Genomic DNA, 17,084 nt, shown 5'->3' with positions numbered 1-17,084 from the left:
AGAAGATTATTTGAGACAGGAGATGATCCTTGCAGAGCGGATAAATACAAACCCATCTGTACTCGGCAGAAAGTGACTGGCTGACTAAAGATTCATATTTACTGTGCCATTCGAAGAGATTTGTATTTATTTCATCTCAAGTCAAAATTGTAATTTGATGATTGCCATCATGGTGGCAACTAACTATTGTTTGTATGATCTGTTAAACTGCTGATAATTTTTTTGATTAACAGATGAACCATTTGGTCTAAAAAACATAAGAAGAAATTAAAAAGTGACAATATCCTAAAATATGATATCCCAATATTACATGTAGTGTTATTTAACACCAAGAAAAGCATCAAATTGTCCTGACACTCGAACTCATTTCAAACTTTTTTGTTGGATATCAAAACATTCGCATAGCAACTATTTGACTAATCATTGCAGCTCTAGAGACATTAAAAACAGTGTGTGATGTTAAAGTTATATTGTTACAGAAAGGTATTAAACCATTTCTTGTTAAGTTTTTGTAATTGAACACAAGTTCTAAACATATTATAGAACTGAAACAATCAATCAACAGAAAATTAATTTGCAACCTTTTTGATAATACATTTTTTTTAAAGTTCTAATTTTTCACTAAAACTACCCAAACTTTGGTCTGGTTCCCCCTTTTCAAACATTTGTTGCTTTTTCTCTTTTGGTTTTGGAACAACTAGAATATAATGTTTTATACACAAAGTGATTGATTAAGAAAATAATGTGCAGAATAATCCTTTGACAGTAATTGGTGGTTGCACCCCCTTATTAGCGAAGTACTTATAGATGAACACTAATCCTGATCAAAGTTCCCCAAACGAGTTCCCACTGTATCCGTTCATTTCCACAGTGCTCCATAAATATGGCTTTATATGAATCATCATAGCCTGTCCAAATATTGGATGTCATGCTACACCCCATTCAAGGTCAGACCATCACCTCGGCTTTGTCTGGCTCTGAGGTTCATTTGCTCATCGGCTACACCTCATCAACTCTCGCAGTGAACCTCTGCACTTCTCGCCCCTACTCTTTGGAGGACACACAAATGTCATTGTTCTCCTCGAAGTACGTCGGCCAGGGAAGCAATCAGCAGCTAAGCTTTCTTGGCAAGCCGCGGGCTTTTTGTAAAGAGCTCGGGAAGCTCAGAGCATTCATGCTCTCTTATGCTTTTTGCTTAGGATCACTGGGCTAAGCGCTAACAATTTCCAAGTGTTAATTCAAGCAACCAGAGTTTTGCCATGGCCCGTAAGTCATACTAATACGTTTTGGGTGCAGTGCAGGCTGAGTTATAACTCCACCACTATTTGTTTTGTGTAGTGTTGTCAGAGGCATAAAGCAGCAGCCAAACTACTTGGTCTAAATGTTGGAGCGGCATGTAAAAGGTGTCTTTGAATCTGTGCAGACAAACACTTCTGGGTCCAAGGCTACACTCTGATCTCCAACGATGTGGAGGATTGTGTGCCCGTCTTCCTGAGACACATCGGCAATGATGTGTACGTCTGCGGAAAGACAATTAACCTCCTCAAGATCTGCTGCCCACAGGTTGGTTCTGCAAATCAGACACATTCATACATACTGTATATACTGCATACGGGGATTTCATGCATCCAAATGTTGTGTTGAAATATTGATGCATGTAATCTTATTCAGTCTTAATTTATTCAGTACAAAGAGAATATTCTACTGTTACCCCACCATATTTCATCGGTTTTTCTGTCTGTAAGAAGCCATTCAGTGTACTGCATTGGCGAAAAGGTGCACAGATCAACTCTGCAATCCACAAAATCCACACTCCACAATTATCTACCTGCCACAACATGTTTCTACCCATTTGGAAAATCATACTGCTCAAAGCAGAAAGGACAAATAATCAATACAGCAACATATGGGGACACAGGCTCTTTCAAAGCGTTATCACTACACGTGCCTCTGCATTGGGATAAATAGTGTTGTGGTACCGAGGCACAGGTGTTGTGGTAATTTATTGCAGACACTTGAACTCTACTCTCCGTCACTGCTTACATTGGCCAGGTTTACTCCTTTGCAAAACAAGAACATTGCCTTATACTCTCCTTTTATGGGAAAGTGCCACTGTGTTGTTTCTTGGATGAAATCCTATCAATTGATCAAGTAGTCAGAACATTAGCAGCTGCTTCTGAAAGGAATCATTAGATGCAGCCCTAGATGGATCAGGTGATATTAGGACCTACAACTAGGAATTGAATATGCACATATTTGTTCTTGATTCATTTATTGGTCTATAAAGCATCAGATAATGTTGAAAAATGTCCATCACAATTTTCTAGACACAAGAGGACTTCTCCAAAGCGCTTTTTGTTTTGTCCAAACTTTAGTTTATTATAATGTAAAGCAAAAGAAAAGCAGCACATTCAGGAGCAGAATCGTTTACATTTTTGCTTTAAAAATGACTAAAATGTAATGGTTGCCTAATCATTTTTTAGTCAATGTTCTAATCAGCTAATTGTTTAAAATCTAAATGATACTCTTGCAAAATCTTACATAGCCTGTAAAGGAAAATCATTGGTTTTGTGCTCTAAATAATTTCAATGTATAATTACGAGAGTGCAAAGCGCCTGCAAAGAAAACCCCTGAGTCGCCTTTGTTTATGACTGGGCCCCCCGCTTGTCCTAATGACAGGAAGCTTAGCAAGCCAGACAAATGGATCTTAAGTGAAGTGTAGAAGTTTCTATGTAATCTAATTGTATTTCATTTCCTTACTTCTTTACTTCCCTGCTGATATAATGCTTTTTATGACACGACCTACCTGACCTTACCGCAGGGCCCATGCTCCTGACTAATTGGTATTCTGTAACTACAGTGTTTCTCCGTATGGTAATGACGTGAGGGCTGGGGGTCGGTTATTATATCCTGGACAAAGTGCAGGTTGGCTGTGAATACATGTGAAACTATGAATTGAAAAAAGTATGTTGAGGCAGATGCCTTGAACAAAGACAGTTTCTAGGATACGCACGATCGCACATTCAGAAAATCATAACATTGCTGGTTAAAAAAAGGCAAGATTTCTCCTAGACATTTTTTCTGTGCTACATTTGAGAATCAAATTTGGATTTTCTGCCGGAAGAAACAGTTTTGAATGAAACAACCAATGGACAAATAGAATGTGGGTTGATCTGTAGTTATTATTAGAATTCATTTTCCAACAGACTTTGTAATGCACCATGCCTTGTAGTGAACATTGCTACAGTTTATGATACTGTAAGTCTTTTTGTTACAAAAGGTTCTAGAGGTGTAAAGGCCCGGACACACCGGGCCGATTGCGGCCGTCGATAGATGTCTGGCCGTCGATGAGCTTCCTGTCACCCTACTCAGATTGGTTTGTCCCGCACCGTCGTGTCTTTTCGGCCGTGCCAACATCTTCCGCTCCCGATTCAACATGAATGTTGAATCGGGAGTCTGTCGGCAAAAGGCTGTCGGCAAAAGAATTCACTCTGATTGGCTGTTCAGCTTAGCAAATCAGTGCGTGAGAAGCGAAACGGAAGTGAAGAAGGCACACACAGACGGCAATTATTTTTCATTTCACAGTACCGCACTAAACATGTTTTCAATTATAAGTTGTTATGTGAAACAGTCTGTGATGGACGAGAGTGAAAATGGAACGCACGCTATTTGTTGTTTGTATATATCACGCAGTCTGTCTTCTGGTTGCCTCTTTTGAATTAAGAATACACACTACCGCCGCTTGCTGGTAAGGAGAGTTATTGCCACTCCCGCATGCGCAGTGCGGGAGTGGCAATAACGCAGGAGACGTGAGGCGACACAACAACCGGGTCCGTCGGGACGTGTTCTTTGGTGTCAGTTTGGTCTGTCAGGACCTCAACAGCTAGTCTTATAATCAATTGGTTGATCAAAAGAAAATTAATCAACCATTTTTGTAATTTAATTATTGTAATTGTTCAAGCAGAAATGCCAACTGTTTCTTTGTCTTGTATAATAGCGTAAACACTTTTCACCCCCTTCCTGATGTCTAATTGACCAATCAACTAATCAAAGAACAATTGGGCTCATAGTAGGCAAAGTCCAAAAAGGTCAAATATATCAAAACGCATGATTTCAAGTCACCAAATTAGGACACTTAAAACAATGAGTGTCTTTTTGAGTACATGCTTCCTGTTGTGTGTCCACAGCACTACATCTGCTGGTCGGAGCTTCCGGTGCCTCGCATCGCCGTCACCTTCTCCCTCCAGGAGGTGGAGGTGATCGAGAGGGACTGTGCTGTGTACCGAGGGCGCATGGAGAGGATCGCTAAGCACAGCGCCATCAGCAGGGAGGAGCAGGTACTGACACTCAGGCGTATTGTTCTCATGCATTTAACTGTCATTGATTTTTACACCATTTCTAAAGTCTGTTACTCAGTTATATCTGACAAGAGGTTTGGCAGATACAGTATAAGAATATATTACCATGAATTACCTTAATAAGACAATGTTTTGCTGCTGCTAGCTGTCTTTAATGGATTTCTAAATATCAAGGGAATCCTAAACTTCGTGAAACCTGAAGTGAGAAAAATCATTTCACAGGAATTTCCCCCTAAGAAAGACAGAGGAGTTTCTTTCCCTTTTTCTTTTTTTACATAAAATGATCAATGATTGTGACACTGCCCCTCAAGTACTGAGAATCGCAGTCATTATAATGATGCAGCTGAAGTCTGGGGCTCGCACGCTGCTTGATTTAGTGTAACAGCCTGGTGTGTGTGACCTATATCGTGTGTGTGTGGTGGCAGAGCTGACTGGCAGAGGCCCGAGGAGGAGAGGTGAGCTACAGGGCAGCCGGATAGATCTCTGGTAATGATGATTTCTTGTCTGTCTTTCGTAAGGCCCAGCGAGTGGAGCGGGCGCGCCAGGAGCTGATCAATCAGGTCAGAGAGTCGACAGTCAAAACCCTGGAGAGCATCCGCGGTTAGTGTTACTCACACACACACACACACACACACACACACACACACACACACACACACACACACACACACACACACACACACACACACACACACACACACACACACACACACACACACACACACACACACACACACACACACACACTGAAAGTATGGTTTTGTTTGATGTATATGCACACCGCTGTAAAAAGCACACTCAATTTCTTGCTCTTGGCTATGAGAGTGTCCTTCAGCTACAATCATTCCTCCTGCAGGGGAGCAGCAGAGATGCACACAGGCCAAAGCAGTGAGGGATGCTTTGAATAGCTTCCTGCTCTATAGGCTGTGGATTGTAATCATCGCTCGCACAGTTTCTCCACATGATTTATTACATCAAAGATGTGTGGCAGAGTCTGGGAGGGGTGTGAAAAGTCTGGCCTGGTGCTAGAAGGGTGTCTCAGTGTATTTGTTGGTGTTTGAGGCAGATGGTGACGGTTTTGTGTGTGTGACAGAGAAATACAGAATTGTTACGTGCTTTTCGATGCGGGGGGGTAAGCAGCACACTGTTATCTCTCTCGGCTCCTGTAGGGCGCCAGGTGTCACAACGTCTGGCCGAGGAAGCCAAGAAGAGAGAGCGTTTTGATGAGCTGAAGCAGCACCTGGAGCAGGAGCAAGAGGTGTGTGTGTGTGTGTGTGTGTGTGTGTGTGTGTGTGTGTGTGTGTGTGTGTGTGTGTGTGTGTGTGTGTGTGTGTGTGTGATTGTGTATGTGTGTGTGTGTGTGCGTGCGTGTGTGTGTGCGTGCGTGTTGTGTGAAAAAAAGAGTAATAACAAATTGGAAAAGGTGCATGTTTGCATTGAGAAATGTGTAAGAAGTGAGAAAAGATGGTGGGTTAGAGCAGTGCTTCTCAACCTCAAGAATAATAATTGGGAAGGAAACAGTCTGTGTATACAGAGGTAGGTGCACTTTACTGGCAAGTGGTTTAACACTGTTTGGCATCTAAAAATTTGAATATATTTAATACTGTGCCCTCCCACAGCAACATTTTTATATTTTAATTAATATTAATTGTAAAAGCCATTACCCATTCTAAAAAAAATGTATTTTACTTTTAATGTTGTTTCTTTTTTTACCTCCAGTCCATAACCATATTTGTGCAACCCCCAGATATGATATTGCCACCCCCTTGGGGAGTTCGTCACCCAGGCCGACTTTGGCTCTATAAAAGTAAACGTAAACTGTAAGGTAAAGCTAAATAATAATCCTGAACTCCCCGTAAAACAGATGGTAGCTGAACATTCAGGAAATATTCCTCTGTAGGTTCATCACTAAAGCCGACCCCTTTCACATTGCATTAGATACATCTCAATTACAGCCGCTTTAAAATCACAACATCCTTCAGGTCAGAAATGTATGTATGAGACACATTAATGTAAGCAGAAATTGGATCCAGACATTCCTCCCACAGCTTCCGATGCCCATTTTAGAAGCTGCAAGCAATCGTACATGTTTGTGTTTGTGTGTTTTTTGGCACCAGTGGCGAAATGTTGCTGTGAAGAGACAGCAGGGGGACGACTTCAGCTTTGCCAGAGAGCTGAGGGACAGAGAGCAGAGACTACAGGCCATGGAGGAGCAACTGGAGCAGAGAGCCAGGTCTGAGTGCTTTACAGCCCCTACTAGAGACTGCCATGTTTTATTGATGATTTTTTAATCTCTGTAAAGTTCTTATTTGATCTAGACTATATTAACCTAGAATTTGCAAACATGATGGGACATTAATTCCATCTGCGCGTGGTATTTCAGCAGCTGGTGATGTGATGAATTTCCCATGCAGTTTGGATAACTACATGATGCCACAGCATGAGAAAATGTGATCAGAGCCTGTTATACGACCACAGCACAAGTTGATTTCCTTAAAATAGTGAAAAGTTAGCTCAAAGATGTGATGGAAATCAGAGTTTACCTGCGCCCGTCCCCTATAGCTCATTAACTAATCCATTCACGCTGGCTTCCTTCACCCTACTGCCTTGCAGGAATATTTATTACATCGTTTTAGGCCCTTATTATATGGGATATCCACTTAAGAAAAATGTACATTTCATATTTCACAGGCATTTACTGATTAAGTATTTATAGATCATTCAAGTGGCCTACAATTGGTTTAGCAAATTGCTCATAATTGAATTCAAAGCCATCACAGAGCCTGAAATGACATATTCACACTCAGGCTTATTGCAGACCAATACCCTTATCAGTGTCCCCCATGAGCGCATGCACACGAGAGCTTATCATTGTAGGGTAGAAAGAAACACTGATTGCTGGATGATTTGCACTCAAATTTAAATATAAATGATTCGGTATTCAAATAAGACATATTATTTATAGTGTGATGGAATATCAGACCTGTGTTTAGGATGAGTAGCGAATATTAATATGTTGCTTCTTCATATCTATGTTCAGTACTAATAAGAAAGTGCAGACAAGCGATGTGGTGACTGATGAACCTTTGGAGAAAAATAACATCATGTCAAATTTGAGGTTGCATTTCGGATCCACAACAGCCATGTTTCAAATCATTAGAGCACAAGAAAACAAGACATTTTAAAGAGGCCCTAGTATGCCTTTTGAGGTTTTCCCTTGCCTGTTGTGTGTTATATATTATAGAGGTTATATAGGTCTTCGTGCATGTAAATAGTTTGTAAAGGCTTAGATCCCAAAGTTCACAGCAGAGGTCTCCCACACACTTCAAATATGAACCTGAAAAGGAGCAGAATTGCGCTCCTTTGAATGTGCCCTGAAAGTAGGGCATTATTTCCTATTTTCTGACACTTTGTAGACCTATCGATTCCTTCGTAAATCAAGAGAACAGATTACATAATGGAAATCTTGATAATATGCATCTCTATATGACCTGGACCCTTTCCTATACATTCATTTTACAGCAAGTTACTGCCCCCCCCCCCCCCCCCATGAAACCCTCAGCTAATGTTTTTACTTGTTACTTGTGTGTTACCACTTGTGCATTGTAGGAAAGAGCTGATAGCTCAGTACAGCCGTATGTCAGAGGAGGCAGCTCGCAGAGAGAGGCGGGCCATGTGGCGGGTGCAGCGACTGAGACTCGATGAAGCCCGATCTCAGTTTGTCATGCGTGACAGGCAGCAGGTTCAGGTGGGTAGTGAATTAACATAGAAAACACAACAAAAGACAAAAGTGAAGATTGTTCAAAGAGACTTTTTAAGCTAAAGGAAGTAATTAAAAAAAGCTCTTGTGAATTATTTCCAGGGAATTCTCGAGAAATATCCTTTAGGCCAGGAGAGACCTCCCATGGAAGTGTTTCAAGCTGTTCCCTCAGTGCAACAGACTGCACCACAACCAGCACTGGTATGAAAACACACCGTTTTTTCTTCAATATAATCCTTTTTTCGTTATTTAATTCTGCTTTTTGGAAGTTAATGCTCATTGGCATCTTCTACTAACAGGAATCTCCCACTCAGGACCCGCCTGAGCAGCAGCCAGCGGAGACTCAAGAATCTCATGCTGCCTCACCACCACCTCACCGATCCTCAACCAACCCCCGTACAGCAGACCCTGCCCTTATCTCTGAAAATATCGACATCAATGACTTCCTCCCCAAGTCATCGAATGCCTCCAGCGAGCAGGTGGACTCTGCCTTACAGGAGATTGGCTCTGAGCTACCTGAAGTGTTTCCTACAGCACAGCTAGTAGACTATGACTTCAGTGCCCCCTTTAGTCCACTGGAGGGTATCACTGGCCAAGCCTCAGTCCAGCCCCGGCCTCGCTGGGGACCTGCAGGCCAGCCTGACATGATCCAAAACCATCCCTCTTTTTCTCACATCCCAATAGGAGAGAACATTTCTCAAGTCCAGGTTGGCGTCCCCAGAGCCAGCCCCTTTGGCCAAGCCTCCAAATCCAGCTTTCCTCTGGGCCAATACACCCCAGAAGGGCCCCAAACATCTACTTCTACAGCAAGCATTTATGGACATCCCTCTCAAGCCTCAGTGCAGCTGGTGGATGGGAGTGGCTCTATGACTGACAACAAGCAGAAGGAAGTTGCGTCTATGTCAGAACAGAAGACTGAAACAAGGAGTTTAGAAACTATAGTAGAGGGAAATAAAGAAAACGCTAAATCTGTCGACGATTATGTGTTCGATGCTTTGCCGACCTACAAACCAGAGCTAAGTGGCAAAGCAGAGACAAGTCTTTCTGATTGTGGTAAGATTGTTCTACCTGATGGAAGCGCTCAAAATAAAGCTGATAATATTTCAATGCCAAACACTCAGGTCTCTGGAGAGCCAGTTTTCGACGCGGTTGCCCAGCAGCCTTCACTTAACACCCACGGCCATTCCTCTGATTCCCACATACAGATCGGACAGCTTGTATCAGAGGTAGCTGCTCCTCTTCCATCCCATAATGTCCACGGGCATGTATCAAATTCACACATGATGATTGGAGAACATGCTTCAGAAGTTGAAGCCCCTCTACCTTCCCACAGTGTCCACGGTCACTCTTCTGATGCACACATTAAAGTCGGGGAAAATGTTTCAGACTTTGTCGCTGCTTTTCCTTCTCCAAATGTCCACGGCCATGCGTCAGATGACCACTTTATAGTCGGCGAAAATGTCTCAGATTTTGTCGCACCACTTCCTGTTCACAGCATCCACGGTCACTCCTCGGATGCTAATATAAAAGTGGGTGAGTTTGTGTCGAACGTGACCGAAGCAACACCTCGTGCGAGTAAACATGGGCATGCATCAGACGGTATACTTCGACCAGGCTGTGTGGTATCAGGAGATGAAGCCACCTCTCCTTCACTACCTGGAAGCACTTTTGGTCACTCCTCGGACTCAGGGTTGAGGGCTGGATGTGTAGTTTCAGGGGACGAAGCCAAGCGTTTCCCTATACCCGGCAGTGCCCACGGTCATGCTTCAGACTCACATATAGCCAGTGGATGTGTTGTGTCGAAAACTGAACCACTTCCATCACCGGTACCCGGCAGCGCCTACGGCCACTCCTCGGATTCGACGCTGGGGGGGGGTTGCGCGGTCTTAGGAAAAGAGCTGCAACCCTCTGTACTACCAGGCAGCACTTATGGCCACTCATCAGACTCTTCACTTGCGGCTGGGTGTGTGGTGAAGGGTGATGGCATCCTGAATCAGCAGAAGACAGAAGACAATGAAGACGGTAAAGGTAATGTATAATATTTAAGTGATATCGTTTTGCAGCTGTGAGGCACGCTTTAGTGCCACTTAGAAATCTTTGGATAGTATAGTAAGATGTTAAGATCGTTGATACAAATATATTCCAGATCAATAAACTCACTCTTGCATTCTGTTTTATTTTATCAACTCAAGACAACAGAAAAACATGCATTCAAATAGATGTTCACAACAAGTAGATAATGAAAACGTTTTATTATTGAAATGAATGCCTGAGGGCTTCAATAAAACACCCTTCTTTCCATTTCTGCAATTGGCATACAAAGCTTAGTTTTCTATTTACACTGAACACTTATAACTGTTATGGTTGTGTTATAAAATTGAATTTGCATCAACTGACTCTGCCTTTTCATTTAAAACTCAATTTTTCTAGACATTCTATGAAAGACAGCGATTGTGTTTGTTTCCCTTTTTGTTTCTGATGCATTCATGTTTGTTGTGTCTACCAACAGATTGTGTTTCTATGTTAAAGTCATTGTTGTACATCTCTCCTCAGGGTTCACAGAGTCCTGGGCAGCCGGCTTTGGTTTGTCTCCTGGAGAAAAGTCTGAGCAGGAATACCTCTTGGCTTTGTGTGCTCAGTACGAGGTGGAACAATATGAAGACTGCTACAACCTGATGGGTTAGTTAAAAACATTTCTCTGGTTACATTTTATCTGAGCACTATGATGTTCAAGACATTAGCATTTGTGTACATGCTAGGGGAAATTTGGGCAAAAGGGCTACAATTCCAGATACAATGTAGTGACAAATAATTATTATAATTATTATCTAAAAGGAAAACAAAGTGGATCAAAAACGAGACCTTGAGGAACTCCGCATCTTGACTTTGTAGGAGAGGATATGAATTGATGTATATTAACAGAAAACGTTTTGATAAAAATACAATTATATAAGAAATGAGTGAGTTACAGTTTTAAGGACAATTAGTATTACAAATTAAACTAAACGTATCTAAAGGTGAATATTTGGTATTAATAATCTAAGTAGCAATGGCCTAAAGTCATTAATTAGATAAAATAGGAACTGTTTTCCAAGCATAAATCAAAACAACTAAAATGATTTGGTTGTTAATATAATACAAATAATTGTACCTCTTCTGCTTTAAAATAATGACAGGGTGTCCACGAGGTCTTAAAAAGTATTCAAAGTTGATAAATCAATTTAGCGAAAATTAAGGCTATTAACAAGTATTAAACGGCATTTTCCAAGGTATTACATTTTGTAGCTTGTTTTCAATAAGTATATAAATTGTCCAAAGAGGTTGTATTCTACAGTCTGCCTGAATGTAATCATTGCGTAGGTGTGTAGTGTGATTCTGTGTCGTTTATTTATGGCATCCTGTTGGATTTGACGTCATCTGAACAGGACAGCGCACGCTCACTGCTTGATAGCGCACGAAGCTCCGTTTACGCCGGTTGTTAAACAACATCGTTATGGGGAAATGCATGTTTGTGTCCAAATGGTTGGAAGATAAGGAGGAATGACAATCAATACTGTATATAGTCAATTTGAGGTAAAGTGTGTCGCCAAGGTAACCGGTTAAAACTCGAAGTGGCGATGAGGTCTTCAAATGTATGGAAAGGGTCTTAAAAGGTTTTACATTTGACTTCAGGATTCCTGCATATAGCCTGTACTAGGAGCAGTGGGCAGCTATTGTACAGCGCCCGGGGAGCAATGGGAGTGAGGGGGAGGGGACTAAACTCTTAAAACAATAAGAGCCTAAGCGCATTCATGTTTCCTAACAAAACGGTTGCAGGCCTAAACATTAAACATTCTGGTAAAAAAAATGTACCCCTGGATCTTCGGTGATATCTAGTATTCAAATGTAAGAATATTGAGCATGTCTACATGGTTGTGGAGCGGATATGTGCGGCCAGTTAGCTTCCCTGATGTTTTGATAACTTAATGATAAATGAAAACATCATTGTGAAAACTGCGGAGCCAAAACATTCATGTTATCAATTCGGCTGAGATATAAAAATGATGCACCCTTACAGCGTTGAGTTTAGCTTCATGTAAATCCAACACAAATCTTTTTGACATGTTCAGGAGTGATGTTTTTCGCGGAGGCTGTTAAATAATTTACTCCCCATCCCCAGCATGCCGCAGTGGTTGCACTAAAAAGGCCAGTGATATTTCAGCAAAGGGTAATTAAGTCTGGTTTATGTTTGGTTGGGATGCATCATGGTTCGCTGAACGTGATCAATCCTGTCTTTTTCGGCTTTGCGTGTCCATGCTGCATTATTCATCGCCGGCTCCCAGGGTCTCCGCTGAAATCAGGCTCAGCCAACACATCTTCCACACTACTCGAATCAAAAAGTTCAGCAGTTTTAATTACTCAGGGCGGGTGTTACTAATAAATTATAGAAAGTTAGCAAAATTGACACTGACATTTGCAATATATTACGTTACTTTAATGAAAACACTGATCAGTAAATAACTATGCACTAATTCAACCGTGCAATAATTCAAAAAAAAATAAGGGAGGAGACCTGGCATTTAGTGAGCAACCGGAAACCCACATTTAACCAGATCTTAGATTTTGGGGAGTAGGACTAACCTTTATTATTATTGGATACAATAAATATCAATAAGGCCTCCACATGTGGAAATGTCTGGTTTGTGCAAGTATCAGCAAAAACTGAAGACCATCCACTTTAAAAGGTCGGGCCATGTCATCGCTTTTCTGGTTTTATATACGCCGTCCCCTTGTGTGTTATGAAAGGTTTTCGTGCAAAACCCTCAAAGTAGCAGCCCTGTATGGCGAGTAATAACTCTAACACCAGAAAAGACCCTGTCATGCTGCCCCAAGAACGCCTCGTTGGAGATTTTTCTTTCTTCCCATTGTTTACTTCTTGTTATAGAGACGTATTTCGGGGTATAGTGACGTAAGCGTTACGTCCGCGGAGCGCCCGTTACGTTTGGACCAATCCGCGGACTTCCTCACACACACACACCGCGGAACTCAGCCTGGGCACACACACAAACTCCCAGCCAGGCTGCGGGTGTGTGTTTCGTGCTGGGTTTCGCTGTGTCTCGCTGTCTCGCAGACGGCCACTGGGCTCACAGGGAGGGGGGGGGCAGGAGCTCCATCAAGCCGTTTAGGACAGAGAGTGAATACACATACTATACAGAGATGCTGTATGAGAAACCAATGTGAGTCTGGAAAATTGCACAATATAAATGTATTTTAGTATACCTCAACAATGGAATTATGATCAGTAGAAATGGCCATGACATGGGACCTTTAACATCATAAAAGAACACGTGAATTTTAACATTTGAACAATGGAACGGACAGTTTTGGTCAGAAAAATTACTCTTAATCTTTTATTTTAAATAGTTGCAAATAAATGTAATTTCATTGATTAAATTGACTAATTGTATCTTCCCTAAGCTTAATCATTTAATGAATTGTTAAAGTATTTATTATCATCATATTACAGTATTAAGATAATATTTTTCCTTTGATTATACAAATAATTTCTCCTTTGCTCTTTTTACAATGCCACAGTTTTCTTCAGTTGTGAGATTGATATGAATTCATGGAACATGCCTTTGATCTCCCTCTCCTGCAGCTTCGTCCCCTGAGTGTCAGCTGTTGAAGCAGGTGACTCGCGGCCCCTGGGGTTTCCCTATGGACCCCACGCTCTGCAAAGCCACAGACACCACCGCCGTCCAGCTCAGCGAGTTGGTTTCACTGCCAGTTCTGATAAAACAGGCCGTCACCACGCCGCTCACCACACAGTAAGTGTCTGACTGAGAGAAAGCTGCAGGAGCAAAGTGTGGTCGGGATTTTATTGTTGTTTATAAATGTTAGTTTTGAGTGTTTGAGAAAAACGTGATTATTTCAACTTGAAGTGGAATACTTTGTTTAAGAGAAATGCATGTGTGAGGCTTTCACTGATCTCTTGTCATTTTTCTGCTACTTCAATCCACTTAAACTGTAGTTGAGTGCACATTCTGCTGGAGGAATAATTTATATTCTTATTACTTTTCATCTTTGTAGGATCCTTTTTCTGTTTGAAATGCCATCAGAGCTCCAGACAAGCTTGTCAGTCTTCACCTGAAATGTTTCTGCTCACTTTGCTGTTTAGCCTTTGTGTGTAAAGGAATGCTTTCTGATCCCTATCTGCACACAGAGGGGATGCAGTAGATTTAGCAGTATAGCTCTACATTTGTATTAACGCTTTTTAATAGCATGCGTAGACGGCACTATGATGTTTGCAGTTTTTTTTTTCACTCTATTTTCATATCTTCCCCGCTGACTTTTCTGGAAAAAGAGCCTCATCTTATCCCACTGTTAAACGAAATGGCAACTTGTTAGGAATCATTTAAATGGTAATCAGGAATGATCCAAAAAGTGAAACACCAGTATATTCCCTGAGCTTTCTCCAGAGCTGATGTCTATTTTCCTCAAAACCTTAATTAAATATGCAAGTCAGCAGTTTTATGGCGAGGGATGCGTTGCCATAGTAACATATTTGATGTAGAGCTGTTCAGGGCCACAGAGTTAACCATCATGTGATGTTTGGTGGCTTTCTGAGCATGTCAGTTAGAGTTATGACATCATCATGTTCCATCACACAGGTGTTTTTGTTTGAGCTAACCGTTATGAAACACCTGTGCTTGAGCCCAGAGATCAAAGGTTTCCATGGTGATGTGCAGTAATCAGTGAGAGGAGAGCCTTTCCATTGTTCTGAATGAGAGATAAACCTCTTACATGTGAACGTTTTGTTGACATTTTACCCTCATTCTTGAATGTAAACTGTTCTTATTTTGCTAATTGTCTCCTCCACCTTCCATCCCCAGTGTCTCTCTGGTGAACAAGGCTGTGGTGGACTACTTCTTTGTGGAGTTAGGGGTGGAGAGACACTTTGAGGCGCTGCGCCATTTCCTGCTGATGGAGGATGGCGAGTTCGCACAGTCCCTCAGCGATCTGCTCTTTGAAAAGGTGAAGCTCTTATATAACTCCTATATCTCAAGTAAATAAGGGAGATGTATTTATTATGTATTTATTGCATTCTAGCAGAGGACGAGCAAGGACAACTTGTTCAAGGCCTAATGTCTCCAGTTTAATGCAATACATTTTAAACAAACACTTTTTCTCCACGGCATGTATTCAGTGTTAACTGCTGCGAAGCTTGAAAGCAGGCGAAGGTCACCTTGTACACTAAATAATTTTGTGCAGGAACAGTAAGTACATCCTGAGTATTACCCTAGGCATACACCAGTACACAGATTTAAAAATGTACCTGACTCTTGATTCATTCCCTAGTGAATGTCTTGTGTAGGTGTTCATATCCTTTGATGTGAAATTTGCAGTTATTAGTCTCCCAGTTTTTCAAGCTTTTTTGCTGTTTAGCTGTATCTGCTGACACAGTGATAATTGTCTGGGCGTACAGCTTTGTCACATTATTTTTCACAATTTAATATAAGAATATGTTATATCTGAGGTCTCTGTGGCTGTTTTGCTTCATCACATGATGCGTCCCTGCTTAGAATCTCAGACCCCCAAGCTTCCTGCCGCGATATAACAATCACAGCCTTGGCACCTCGGTGTTGTTCTGCACAAACATTCATGTACATCCGTCTCATGAGGCCCATCACACAGAAGGTTTTTGTTCCAGCCAAACACTACACCAGCTGATCTCACTGATTAGCACACCTTCAACCGGAAAGCCAGCTAATCACTGTAATCGACTACACGCAGTGTTTGCTGGGGGGAAAACGCTGCCAACTCTTAGGCCTTGGTCGCATATTTGAGGAGACTTGGAAGAAGTATGATTACAAAATCCTTAAACGTCTCCTATTATACTGTTTTTCATCTATATAGTATAGGTCTCGGATATATTCAAAACATGTCTCTGTGTTTGCCTCGAAACACCAAACATCATGCATTGTAGCATCCCATAAACCCCTCTGTTTCAGCCCTGTTTCAAAAGGGCTGATTCTCTGGGTGTTTCTCAATGTCAAGGAAGGATGCTCCAGAGCCCCTATTTCAAGGATACTACGTCATCGAGTCCCGCCGAACGACTGTTCCAATGTCCAGGCTCCTTGGAATTCTACCGAGGCCGGCGTACTTCGTAGCGAGACATTTCGAGGCTGCACATGTGTATCCTCCGCGGTCTTAAAATCCCCACAATGCTTTGCGCACGGACCGATTTCCAAATCTTTGGCGGAAATCGCGCTCCATTTAAGGGGGGGTCTCGCATACTGTATGCACACCTGTTAGCCTGTTCCATCATTCTTCGTTTTCCAAGGGTAGGAAGGATTCTTGCCTTGCTTCTGAAGGAAGTGACTCGGAAGACATGTGCTACCAAGGAAGCGTCCTCGACATTGAGAAACTGTGGCCGTTTCTCAATCGCGAGGATGCTTGCTTGGCCTTACATTTTCCGCCACAGATTTGGGGAAATTGGTCCGTTCGCAAAGCATTGTGGGGATTTTAAGGACGCGAAGTCTACCCATGTGCAACCTCGGAATTACCCCCAAACCAAGGACGCGGCCTCGGTGGAATTCCAAGTATGCTGGAGATTGGAACAGTCCTTTGGCGGCACTCGATGACGTAGCATCCTTGAAATATTGGCTTGGAAGCCAGTTTCCTCGAGATTGAGAAACGGCCACCCTCTGTCTGTTACTTTAGAAAATAAGGAGCCCCTCCCCACGCCCCTCTGAGAGATATTTGGTTAACAAGAACACAGTGGTGCTCTAGGAGGAGATTCAGGTGATAAGGGGGGGGGGGGGTTTACCTTGGTTGCTGATTGGCTAATGGTTACACAAGCCAAAAAATCATTATGACATAAAGTGGCCAAAATCTGATCAGCTCATTTTCAGACAGGTTATTATATAAATGGATCAGGACTAAAAGAGAGAGAATATTTTCCCCTGAAACTTTCAGAGTCTCTT

General features: G+C 42.0%; 1 protein-coding gene across 2 annotated transcripts in view; it reads left to right on the top strand.

Moving 5' to 3' along the window:
• tubgcp6 (tubulin gamma complex component 6) overlaps positions 1-17,084 on the top strand; it is a 33,208-nt gene that overhangs the window by 7,059 nt on the left and 9,065 nt on the right. Inside the window, exons 10-20 of one of the 2 annotated variants that reach the window (XM_010783331.1) lie at positions 1,424-1,563; positions 4,188-4,337; positions 4,877-4,958; positions 5,528-5,616; positions 6,476-6,591; positions 7,968-8,106; positions 8,221-8,319; positions 8,418-10,146; positions 10,681-10,797; positions 13,757-13,925; positions 14,991-15,132. In XM_010783331.1, coding sequence (XP_010781633.1) covers positions 1,424-1,563; positions 4,188-4,337; positions 4,877-4,958; positions 5,528-5,616; positions 6,476-6,591; positions 7,968-8,106; positions 8,221-8,319; positions 8,418-10,146; positions 10,681-10,797; positions 13,757-13,925; positions 14,991-15,132 — 2,972 coding nt within the window. Of the gene's footprint in view, positions 1-1,423; positions 1,564-4,187; positions 4,338-4,876; positions 4,959-5,527; positions 5,617-6,475; positions 6,592-7,967; positions 8,107-8,220; positions 8,320-8,417; positions 10,147-10,671; positions 10,798-13,756; positions 13,926-14,990; positions 15,133-17,084 lie in introns of both variants that reach the window. The other variant, XM_010783330.1, reaches the window with a different exon arrangement.

The sequence above is a fragment of the Notothenia coriiceps genome, unplaced genomic scaffold, assembly GCF_000735185.1.
Source record: "Notothenia coriiceps isolate Sejong01 unplaced genomic scaffold, NC01 NC01_scaffold00025085, whole genome shotgun sequence".
NCBI classification, from domain to species: domain Eukaryota; kingdom Metazoa; phylum Chordata; class Actinopteri; order Perciformes; family Nototheniidae; genus Notothenia; species Notothenia coriiceps.
Note: the sequence above shows the minus strand (reverse complement) of the source record. Positions and strands in the feature narration are given on the sequence as shown.